Raw genomic sequence first — 12,180 nt, 5'->3', positions numbered from 1 at the left:
ACGGGTTCTTTATATAGAGATTGTAATATCACAGACAGTCTGATTGCTATCTGTTGCTCCACACTGTACGGGTTCTTTATATAGAGAGTGTAATATCACAGTCTCAGATTGCTGTCTGCTGCACTGTAAGGGTTCTTTATATAGAGATTGTAATATCACACAGTCAGATGCTATCTGTTGCTCCACACTGTAAGGGTTCTTTATATAGAGATTGTAATATCACAGACAGTCTGATTGCTATCTGTTGCTCCACACTGTAAGGGTTCTTTATATAGAGAGTGTAATATCACACAGTCAGATGCTATCTGTTGCTCCACACTGTAAGGGTTCTTTATATAGAGATATAAACAGCACTGTGGTTACATATAAAAATAAAACAAATAAAAAACTACACAGGTTTACAAAAAACTCTGAATTTATTTGAAATATCAGGTTGTATACGTTCCAGACCTGGTGTATGCCAGCACACACAATTCACATTTCATTATTTGTTTTATAATAAGCATAGTTTATTGTATACATTAAACATGAACATCCTCTGTAAATAAAGATGATTATTATTATTATTATTATCCTTGAAATCCCATCGTGTCTTGGGTGAAGCGTGTTGAAATAAAAGCGCACTCAGAACAGCAGTTTGTACTCAAGCCTTTTTTTCTTGATGTCTGTTATTTTGTGATTTAACTTCCAGCAAAATGCTCAAGATGAGGAGGAGACCAAGAGGGATGAAGAGACGCACCGAGGGATGCTGGACGTGGCTCAAACTGTCCACTCATTGGGGTAAACTGGACTGTCAACACAGCCTGTGGACGTGATGTCATGCATGCCACAGCAGCAGTGAGTATTCTTGGTTTTGGAAAAAAAAATTCTATGGTTCAGCTGACTTTTCTAAAGTCATGATTTACATACATTTAAGAAATGTGCAAAAAACAATATCAGGAATTCATGCATTGAAAAACATCAGAATTCACTGATAAAGGCTTACGCCCTCATTAAATATTTAGACATTCTTATGACCATTGAACAAAATGTGCAGATAGCTTTTCCTGGCACTAGGGATCACGAAAACACAACAACAGTAGAGCTGTATATACTGCAAGGAGGAATGGAAATGGTTTATCCTTTAATTTACCCCTAAACCTAAAACATTAAAGGGACGCAATTTATCATATTCCATTTCCATAGCCTGTAGCCAGCACTACAGAAGTTTCTTTTCAGTCAAACTGTGACATCTAGTGGAATGAGGTGGAACTACAACACATTTTACAGTAGCTTAATTTCAACTCTTAGTTTAAATGTACACCATTATTATTATTATTATTATTATTATTATTATTATTATTATTATTATTATATAAATAAGCTAAAAATCTACTTTTTACATAAAAAAATGTTTAAATAATTTTCTAAGCATAGATTACCAAGCCCTAATTCAGGGCAGAGATGCCTAAATTCTGCATCTCTCCTCTCTCTACTAACCTCAATAGAATAGAGTGTAAAGAAAGTGCATGTGCATTATTCCAGGTTCGTGGATGCACGAGACCTCTGTGAACGCAGGCAGCGTGTTATGCAATGTGAAAAGGCTCAAGGATGACCTCCTAGTGCTGTACTTGAAGAGCGACTGGTTTCACAGACCCTGAATAGCACCAGTCTTAGACTAGCTTACCTACAATGACGTTGGGTAGCCCAAGACTAGGTGAGTGAAACCAGACCCCCGTGGATCAGAAAAGAATCCCTTTGCACTCCAAAACTGTGATACCAAAGGGGGTCGCCCCGAAGCCTTTACACAGCAAGGTAACATTACAATGAACAGAACCTGGGCTGGGGCTGCAGCAGGTAACACCATCCCAGAGCACGTGCTTGGCACGCAGACATATGATCCACAAGCGTCCTTAACATTAGAAGGTATTTTTCTCTCTGTAGTTTGAGTGGAGGCCAACCAGAAAGATCCATTAAGCCACCTTTTAAAAGTCATGAATCAGCCATCTTGCCAGGGGTTTAAAAGTCATGAATCGGCCATCTTGCCAGGGGTTTAAAAGTCATGAATCGGCCATCTTGCCAGGGGTTTAAAAGTCATGAATCGGCCATCTTGCCAGGGGTTTAAAAGTCATGAATCAGCCATCTTGCCAGGGGTTTAAAAGTCATGAATCGGCCATCTTGTCAGGGGTTAAAAGCTTGGCTGGCATTCAGCAGTTAAGTTCCTTCCTTTTAAGGAGAAGGGGTTTCTTGGGCTGCTCCCACTGCCCTGGTGATCGCACAGCCCATTGTTGTAGAAACCTTTCCACAGAGCTTGGTGATAGGGGTTGTGCGTGGCTGGGTAGCGCTGTGGGTGGTTCAGTCCGGACTTTCTACGGGGTAGTCACCGACGTACTGGTGGGATGAAACAAGAAAAGAAATGTGTTAGATTGTGTGTTTTATTAAATATTTAACAAGGCTGCTTTTTTAGATCCTAAGAACTTAAGAAAATTTACAAACAAGGGGAGGCCATTCAGCCCATCTATGCTCGTCCGGCACACACAAAATCAGACTTAAATAGTGACTGAAATAGTAGCAAAGGCATTTGCTTTGACTTGAAGCCATGCGCCCGCCCGGCCCATGTCACACACACACACAGTACAGGTTTAAGAGCAGTGGAGGAATGACGAAGCCCTCTTACCCGTGGCTGGTCGTTGCTGAACTGGGTGAAGCGGTCCTGCAGGTACTGGTTCCCGAAGCCCATGATGCGATTCACCGTGTGGTTACAAAGGCCCGCCACCTTGGCAGTGATGTCCAGCGTGAAGGCAAACTTGACCAGCTCGGGGGGGCTCACCTGCGGCTGCTGACCCATGACCTCTGAGGTCTCCACGTAGAGGTCAGCCAGCTGCTGGAAGGAGCTGTAGGTCATGCCCTGGAAGAAGGAGTTCAGAGCTGTGCTCTCCTTCAGCTGCGGAACGGCAAACAAGGGGTTAATACAACAGCAAATCAATAAGCAGGGCTCTCACAACCCAAACAATCAATTACTCTGTAATACATGGTAGCCACGGATATCTGTTATACAGTCAGCTCAAATGTATCTTCATCAGCTGTCTTTCTTTCACTTCTTTATTTTCCACATCCCCCCCCCCCCCCCCCCCCCCGTGCTCAGGGCACTTCTGATTGGCTCACTTTGTAAAAACAATGTTAACAGAACCTGTATTTGTTTAGCAAGGGAAGATTGTAAAATTTGCTCAGTTATCATAACAAGTCACATGGCAAAAGCTCTGTTGAAGTACTGTGCATACCTTCTCATCTATACCGTCTCCTTCCCTCTGCAGCAGAGAGACAATCTTCTCAATCAGAACCTGGTCTGAAAAGAAAGGGAAATATTCTATGAGGATAGTTATTCAAAGCACATCACAAAGCCTGCACCTCCTTCATGAAGAGTGAAGACCTCCTAGCGGGTGTCAGGTTTTTTATAACTGTCAATACTGTTTGTGTTTGCAGCTCCCATAGTTACAATTCAAATATAATAACACAGTGTATTCAACAAGCCCAGACAAGCAGCATCTGCTGTTTGGAAAACATTCACGATGCAGCGTTAAGGTCTGTATCCAAGAAGCAGACTCGGCTGTGAGGGGTCAAGCCGCTAACGAAGGACACTTAGGGGGCTACAAAGACATGACTGCATTTAACTGAAGCCCATTGGTGTGCTTGTATGAGATTGCACCCCAACCCAACACGTGTGGTACCTTCCTCTGCTGAGAGGGGTGTGTTATTTCCACCTGTCTTTACAGTCATGCACTTCAGAACACTTCCACTCACCACAAGCCGATATCCCCCCGTCGGTCACAATGTCGGCTGCAGGAGGAGCAGCAGATTGAAACATCTCTTCCAGGACCGGCTCCTGTGCCTTCACGATGTCCTCCATCGCCACAGACAGCTGCTCGTAGTACGAGTACCGAGGCTGCGTCTCGGGAGCTGGGGAGCAGGGGGAATCAGGGATCAGAACCCATCTTTAATCCTGAACAAGCCGAAAGGCTCCCTCATGTAACAACTCATTTATGTATCTGTTTTCTCAATTGTGTTGGTCCTGCACTCTACGTTGTAACACTATTAATGGGACAGTGGTTGGTTCTTGGGACGTTTGCAAATCTTTTACGCTTCAGAGTGTAGCCCTAATCCTGGTCTACCTACATTAATGTTACCTTTTGCAAACCCTCACGAGATTAATGCTTGGCTCAATCTGCATCTACTGTGCGTTCTAGTGGCAGACTGGCATTCTGTTCAAATGCTCACCATCTTGCTTATGCACGGTGCCACGAAGAGCCAGGAACGTGGGTTTCTTTGGGGCGTCCGTGCCTCGGCTCTTGAAGGAGAAGGTCTTCCGTAGGGTGCTCTTCCGCTTGAGCGGCTTGGCCGGCCGGGGGGTGGTGGGTGCGTATTGGTCCTCCGAGAGCTGCCGGGTCACAGGCAGGCAACCGGCAGAGGCACCCTGGGTCTGTGTGGATACCGGGGCTGGCTTCTCCTCCGAGGCTGGCTCCTGGTCCTCTTTCTCCTCGCTGCCCTTCTTCCAGAAGAAGCTGAACATGCTCTTCAGGACAGACTTCTTCCCCTTCTTGGAAACCTTCTTGGGCTTCTCTGTTGACCTCTCCAGGGGAGTGACAGAGCGGGCTGGGCTCTCTGAAGGCTTTGGGTCACCCGGGACCTTTACCTCCTTGCTAACCTCTCTGCTAGGCCCCAAACTGTCCAGTTCGCTGATTGACCTTCGCACTTCGCCCTTCAAGGTCGTTGCACCCTTGCGGTCTCCTCCTCTCCCCCTGGGCTTCCTGTCTCGTCCCGGTCCATCGGTCAGACTCAGGCTGCGCCTCACATACACCTCCAGCACCCTCTCCGCGTCCTTGCGCCCCAGAGACAGCAACCGGGGCTCCAAGGGAGCGGCTCCCTGCAGGCTCTCCACTGTCGGCTCCATGCTGGGGCTCCTGCAAGACACACAGACACACATGGTCAAGGCAAACACAGTACTGGGGGTACCTTTGATTTACAGATGCTGACTCCACCTTCAAAACTAGTTTGCATCTCTCACTACTTTTTACAACAAGTTCATAAATGCCTAATTGAAATGACTTGGGTGACACATGAATGAAAGCAAAACACAATTAAAAAAAGGTTTTTAGTACTGATACGTAATGCAGGAACTTGTAAGAAACTCTTAATCCATGTTGTATTTCATACTGCTTTAGTGACTCCTCACACTGCACAGTATCTCATTGCCTTTCATGCACAGTATAAATGCCAACTGCATGGATTGTGCATTTATGAACTTGTGAAACTGGAACCACCAGCTGACATCTGCCATCTTGTCACTACCCCCATTGTAAGCGATGACGTCACTCAGACCTTATCTTAGAAAAAGCAATACGTTCCTATCTGTTGGGACAAAGACAGTCTGTTGATTCCTGATAGAAATCATGCTAGCACAAAGCAATAGCCATTCAACTGGATAAATATTCCAGATAACAGAGAGCGCTGTTGACTGCGCGGCATTCTGACTCCGGTCACACCACACAGAGAGTTAACGATAACGGGGAGATGATGACCTCATCCTTGGACCACTCGAAACCTTTGCGGTTGAGTTTACAACTCGTACAACAATCCAAACCCGAGACTAACCAATAACAAATCCTCCAAAACGAAACCTGCAGCCACAGCAGCGACCCGGCCGTATCCCGAGGACAGCTTCGTGAAAGCAAACGCAGGAGTTGAAATTGCACCCGTGTGCAGGGGTGCCTGTTCTTTCAATCCTCCGCGTTGGAAACGCTTTCTCCCGACGCTCCCCGCAGCGCGCAGACAGACAGCAGTGGCGCTGAACCGATCGGACTCACTGCCGCATCCCCGACCCGAATAACAAAGCTGAAAACTACAGACAAGCAACAGGATGCGTGTCGCCTCTTGGTTTCCGAAACTAACCATAGTTCCAGTAATTATAAAATACACCACACAAGGAAGTGAAGCAGAAGCAGCAGTCCGATTTGCGCGACGCATTCTACTGTTTTTTCTTTTTACTTTTTGAAAAAAAATAATTAAATAGAATTCACAAACAATACTTTACGCAAAATTAACATAAACTGCATTCAAACCCCAGCGCTGAACACAGCTAGTACAAAGCAACAGCCAGTATAGGCACATTATTATAGGTATCCCTCCATCTCATCATCTTAGCGGCACACACTGTGCTACAACAGAGGATTCGTTTCACCCCCAGAGGAAAAATTAGTTGTTTTTGCAAGTTTTGTATTTCTGTATTTTCAGAAAAAGAAAATGGTACTGATTTTACACCGGGGCAAAACGCATGCAAGTGAAAAAGAACTTGCATTAGTTTTCCATCTGATTTTTTTTTTCCGATAGCAAAGACGGAACCTCTTTGACCTTAAACTCGCGTATTAACACATCAGTTTTAAAAATAACCATTTCAATAAACCGCGCAGTGCAATAGGGATAAAGTAAGCAACGCGCCGCGACTCGGCTTTCACGGATATACACGAAGCAGCAGAAATGCTCAATCGTGCAGCTTCGTCACTCTCTTTAAATACAGCCGGTCCGCCGTTGCGTGCTGTACAGTACGGTTAATAATGAAACACCTGACGGTTACACTACAGCAGGTACGTGTCTAAATATCTTGATTCATAGAGAAATCATGAATTACCTTGTCTTTTTCTTAGAAATCTCTCTGCTTTAATGTATTTCTCCAACCCGAATGTCCAGCACTCAGGTAGGGTGTTCTCGGTTTGCTGAAGGGTTAGTCAATACAAGCACTTGATAAAGGCTTCTCACACGCCAAGAAGATATTTTAACCAGCCAATCAGCGCAGGATGGGCGGTCGGATGAGGTCATAGCGTGCGCACAGGTAAGGACAGGTAAACATCGATACACGTCGGGGATTTTACTAGGTTGTTTAACAGTTGAGCGATTCTTTTTCCTGTTAAGGAAATGATTTTTTTTGGAGGGAGGTTACCTAGATGGTTTGGTCTTTTTAGTGCACGTTAATACGTGAATACGTCACAAATGCTCATGTTTTGCTCTTCCCCCGTATCATGTTCGTGCGTCCCACAAAACAGTAGCGTGTCCCGGGTCATACATACATGTTATCAACGTAACAAACCTTTTTAACCTCGGGTTTACTTCCAGGGCTGTTTCTGTATAGAGCCTGTGTCTGTATACCTGCTGTTAAACAAGGCAAACTGGACTGTCAACGAAGCATGACATTCTTCCTAACTATATTAAATACTAATATCAAAACATACACTGCACGACTGCAGCATTGCAATGTAGCTCAGGGCAGTACTGTATCAACCTCATTTACTTTATGATACTGTACAGACCCCCCCCCTTCATTTAAACGCTGAGTATTCAAATGGAGGCTCGATCAGTTTGAGATTCTAAAGTCATGAATCATTGTGTTTTAAGAACACAGGTTGCTTCACCCAGTGGTGGTTGAACTGGCCCTGGATGACTGGCAGTCCTCCGAGTGACCCCTGACCACACTGTTTCTTCACGTGTCTCTGCCAGTGTTTGAAGGTGTAAACACTCCAGTTGGCTGGAGGCAGTTTGTCTGCATGCCTCTGCTTTTGAGCTGCTTGCTCAACACCGCGTGACACCCAGAAGTTCCTCGGAATCAGTGGATGTTTATTTTCCAGTCCCCTGGCGTTTGCGTGCCAGTTAGTCACCAATTATTTGAAACCGGTTCAGAGATCCTGGTAATTCTGCAGCGGATGTGATTACTGAAATAGATTTCGTTATTACTGATGTGTGCAGTCATTCTGAGTGGATTTATACACCCTGTGTTAAGAAGCTCCTAGTTCTGGTTGCCTTCTATAGATGTATGTAACCTAGGCTAGACAATGACAGGCAAACAGAACAGAAGAGCAGCTCCTGAACTGCGAGTCATTGCACCAAGAAGGAGATCTATAAAAGCAATAGCAATAGCCGCTAGGAATTACTGCAGACATCCTAAAAAGGTCAAGGGACAATTTAACAACATATCTGTTTGGGTTTATGACAGCACTTTTCATACAATGTTTTAGAAAAAAAACTCATTAGCCGTTCATAGACGCATCACAGTGATGCCTCAGCTGTTTTCGATTTCTCCAGTTTCGCGTGATTAAATGTGTTTTATGGCTTTCTCGTGTTAATCTATAAAGTAATATCTTAATTGGGACTATAGCGTGATCCTGGTGATAGTAACAGGGGTCAGTTTCACTGTGATGTGGGCGGATTGTCATTCAAGAGGTAAAACTAACAAACCGATATTGTGTCCCTACTGGCCTCAGTGGGGGAACCCGCTTACAGAAGCAGTTATAAGACCTAGGGCCGTTGTTAGGTAATTATAACAGAAACGATGCAGTACATGCAGAACGTGACAGGCAGACAGGAAGGCAGACAGGAAGACAGTGTGGGAAGACTCTCCCTACAACTAAAATGACCTTTCAGAACGGAAACATCTGGCAGTGCACCACCTATATGAGGCATCGACTTTTCCATCTGTGGCGTCTCTGTACCTCCCAACCTCCCAAACCTGCCACACATTTTACAGCTGAAACATCTTGCCCAATTCTGGGTTTACTGGACTCCACCCTTTACAGCAATAGAAAAGCTTCAGGCTCTTTCCATTGTTCACACTGTGAAGTATCAGGGAGTTACTACTTCCTCGTTCTCTTTCTGCAGGAGACCATACAAGGGCAGCTGTTATCTGCTTGCCTGGCTTGCAGCTCATTGACTGAGATACAGGCCTACTTTACAAGTGGAACTCTGTACCTTACACCAGAGTCACTGCTGGTAAAAGCTGTTTAGAAGGGAGAAGCAGTTGACAGAGTCAAATAAAACCGTATCAAGCTGGTCAGCAAATGTTTCTGTTAATGTCTCGGGGAATTAATTCAGTTTAATCATGTGCCTTGGGGGGAATGCGTGTTAACAGCTGCTGAAAAACAGGAGCGTGGGGGCCAACTGGTGTAACACAAACACAAATACACAGAGACACACACACAGACACACAAATACACAGACACACACAAACACACACACACAAATACACAAACACAAATACACAGAGACACACACACACACACACAAATACACACACACAAACACAAATACACAGAGACACACACAAACACACACACACACACACAGTGATACACAGACACAGACACACAAATACAGAGACACACACAAACACACACACAGACACACACACACAGTGATACACAGACACACACACTGACACAAATACACAGAGACACACAAAAAACAGACACACACACACACACTGACAAACACACATAGACACACACACCCACAGTGATACACACAAACACACACACTGTGCGAGGCCCCAGCGCTCTGCAGCTCTGACTAGCTGTGACAGCCAGGACTCTCTGGACTGCACGAGGCCCCAGCGCTCTGCAGCTCTGACTAGCTGTGACAGCCAGGACCCTCTGGACTGCATGAGGCCCCAGCGCTCTTCAGTGAGCTCATTGGGATGCAGAATATTCAGCACACCGCTCTGGTTAATTATTAAATCAGATCTCTTTTAGGCTGTGAGCTGAGCACACATTGCAGTGCAGGGGCCTGTCTGTCAGCTGCACGGATACAGTGTGGGGTTGCAGGGTTTAATAACCCTGCTATAAAACCCCACGGAAATCCTTCACCATAGGCACTGAGCATGCGAGGATGCTTAAGACAGCTGGCACCCTATTCAAGGTGCCTGTGTCATTTACTGTTACTGTTCTGGGGTTTATTGGGATAAGTGGCTGCTTGGATCAGGTCTGATGGTTAGAATGTAGTTTAAGGATCCCTATTTGAATCTATACATGTGTCGTGAAACGTTTTGATGCTTTGGAGACTAGTATAAAACTTCATGTTACAGTTATACAGTGCAATAGTCCTGGATTTCAGTGTTCAGAAACTACCTTCACCTGGAAAAACAGTCACAGAACTGAAACTGTGAATCTGTGTTTCATTATCATTTCCTTCATCGGAGTTACCATCGTTCATGGCTTTATGACAGGGCTTTAAATTTACCAAGCAACAGAATGCTGAGCCAGATCAACCTTTCATAACAGTGCCACCCAGTGGACACTCGGACAAACAACAACTAACAACGCAGCATGGAGTTCCAGCGTCACAGCTCAGAGATTCGGGGGAGGGGGATATATATATATATATATATATATATATATATATATATATATATATATATATATATATATATATATTATTAAGGGAGTTCGGACATCTGAAATCCATCTCAATACACAGTGCTGCATGCTGCAGCTGTGTTCATTTTGTACCGAGGTTAACCAGCCGTGGCTGTCCAGTGATGCTGAAGCTTGCGGTTCTGTTTCTCTGGGCTGTGAATTATGAATGGAGGAGCGTTGCACTCTCTCAATGGAGAGAGGCTTAACTCACAGCTCATTCAGACAGACTGCTCCAGGATTAGCTACCAAATCCCTTCACAGATTATTCCCCCGAAATGAAATGTCTGTTTCATATCCAGGAGCCCTGATAGCGTCGCTGCCGCTCTGTGAATAATAACAGCATGCGTGATGTGCAGCCATCGTGTGGGGAACCCCTCTAGAATACATGCAGAAAGAGCATGCGTGATGTAGAGCCATCGTGTGGGGAATCTCTATAGAATACATGCAGAAAGAGCATGCGTGATGTAGAGCCATCGTGTGGGGAATCTCTATAGAATACATGCAGAAAGAGCATGCGTGATGTAGAGCCATCGTGTGGGGAATCTCTATAGAATACATGCAGAAAGAGCATGCGTGATGTAGAGCCATCGTGTGGGGAATCTCTATAGAATACATGCAGAAAGAGCATGCGTGATGTACAGCATATTCTCCACTCAGCAACCCCTCCCACCTCTCCCCAGCATGTTGTTTGGACAGCTGCCTTTGTGTTATGCAGTACTGCTCCATCACCACAAGGGGGCAGACAGAGCTCACATGCTCAATTGAAGAGGATGATTCTGACCTTGGCTACAAAGTGAAATCCTGTGCTATATTTCCATTGCTCAGATGCATGCTGTTGAAATCCAACACTCTATTCATCTGTGGCCGCCATTGAAATCGCTTTCATCTCAATCTACTGCTGATAGCTTTTAAGTCAGCTAGATATACGAATGGGATCCATTCCACATTTGTAGATAGAAAAACACATCCCATACATATCCTCCACTAATGAAACCATGCCCTCTGATACTGGGGAGGTGGGTTCATGTTTTACTCAAACGCAACATATATAGGTTCTCCGCCCTGCCACCTGTGTTTCCATCCTTGACCTTTCCACTGCAGACGCTTGTCCTTCAGTGCCAGTGCAGCCGAGTCCGCACAGGGGCAGAAGCATGTGCAGTTCTGCTGAGTGGGAGAGGGGGCGGAGAGAACACCTGCAAACAGGACTCTTTCTTACTGCAGCGCTGTGCTTGTCTGCAGAGGAGAGACGTGACTTTGAGATGCAATGAGTTGCCATCTCTCAGATTCCTACATTTAGGAGCATATATAATAATATATTATTGAAAAGTATGTTGCTCCAGGACTCCTATAGTAAATAACACGTGTGTATCCACAATAAGTCACAATTGCTCCTCTTGTATATATATAGTTATAAAGATTAATACAGGTTCCTGCTTTAAGAAATTGACATAAAATGCATTTAACAAAATCCACTTTCCTATTGCATGTCTTTGCATCAATAAATGGGTCATTGCATATCAACTATTCATGTCATGCAAAAGAACAAAGTGTTTGAGGAATGTGTTCCTGTAGGAGTGTGACAGACAGGATGCTTCAGTTCTACCAGCTGCAGGGCGCTGTGCAGAGACCGGTATTTTGTGGGTAAGTGAAACTGCAGGAGAGCTCATCAGCTGGAAGATTGTAGTCAGAAGCAGCCTCTGTTAAAACATGCATGAGGATTATTCATCTTTAACGAGCACTCCTGAACGGAAAGTTCCATGCAGACATGCAGGCAGGCAGGCTCGGGGAATGAAAAGGTGAAGCTGAGCTGAGGGTTGGAGCTAGGGTGAGGGTGAGAGTGAGGGTTAGGATTGGAGGTATGGTTAAGGTTGAAGCTAGGGTGAGGGTTAGGGTTATGGTTGGAGATACTGCTTCCATTTAATTTCATAGCACCTTCCCAAAGATCTGGCAAACAGAGATGGCTCCCACG

General features: G+C 45.0%; 1 protein-coding gene across 2 annotated transcripts; it reads right to left on the bottom strand.

The window, feature by feature from the left end:
• Positions 1 to 734: 734 nt before the first annotated feature.
• On the bottom strand, positions 735 to 6,833 carry LOC117427238 (apoptosis facilitator Bcl-2-like protein 14). 2 transcript variants are annotated; one of them, XM_034045696.3, is made up of 6 exons: positions 6,662 to 6,833; positions 4,255 to 4,937; positions 3,781 to 3,936; positions 3,261 to 3,325; positions 2,657 to 2,923; positions 735 to 2,370 (listed from the first exon to the last, which is right to left on the bottom strand). In XM_034045696.3, exons 2-6 carry the CDS (start codon positions 4,925 to 4,927, stop codon positions 2,335 to 2,337), a joined length of 1,197 nt encoding a protein of 398 aa, XP_033901587.3. In that variant the 5' UTR covers positions 4,928 to 4,937; positions 6,662 to 6,833; the 3' UTR covers positions 735 to 2,334. The 2 variants fall into 2 exon arrangements, with proteins under 2 accessions (XP_033901587.3, XP_033901588.3); XM_034045697.3 differs by lacking the exon at positions 6,662 to 6,833 and adding an exon at positions 5,629 to 6,494.
• Positions 6,834 to 12,180: the final 5,347 nt, after the last annotated feature.

The sequence above is a fragment of the Acipenser ruthenus genome, chromosome 29, assembly GCF_902713425.1.
Source record: "Acipenser ruthenus chromosome 29, fAciRut3.2 maternal haplotype, whole genome shotgun sequence".
Taxonomy (NCBI): domain Eukaryota; kingdom Metazoa; phylum Chordata; class Actinopteri; order Acipenseriformes; family Acipenseridae; genus Acipenser; species Acipenser ruthenus.
Note: the sequence above shows the minus strand (reverse complement) of the source record. Positions and strands in the feature narration are given on the sequence as shown.

Coding starts and splice junctions, on each gene's coding strand:
- LOC117427238 (XM_034045696.3), bottom strand. CDS start 4,927: ATGGAGCCGACAGTGGAGAGCCTGCAGGGAGCCGCTCCCTTGGAGCCC. Junction 3,937..4,254: donor CACCGTGCATAAGCAAGATG/GTGAGCATTTGA, acceptor CCTGCTCCCCAG/CTCCCGAGACGCAGCCTCGG. Junction 2,371..2,656: donor TCAGCAACGACCAGCCACGG/GTAAGAGGGCTT, acceptor TCATCCCACCAG/TACGTCGGTGACTACCCCGT.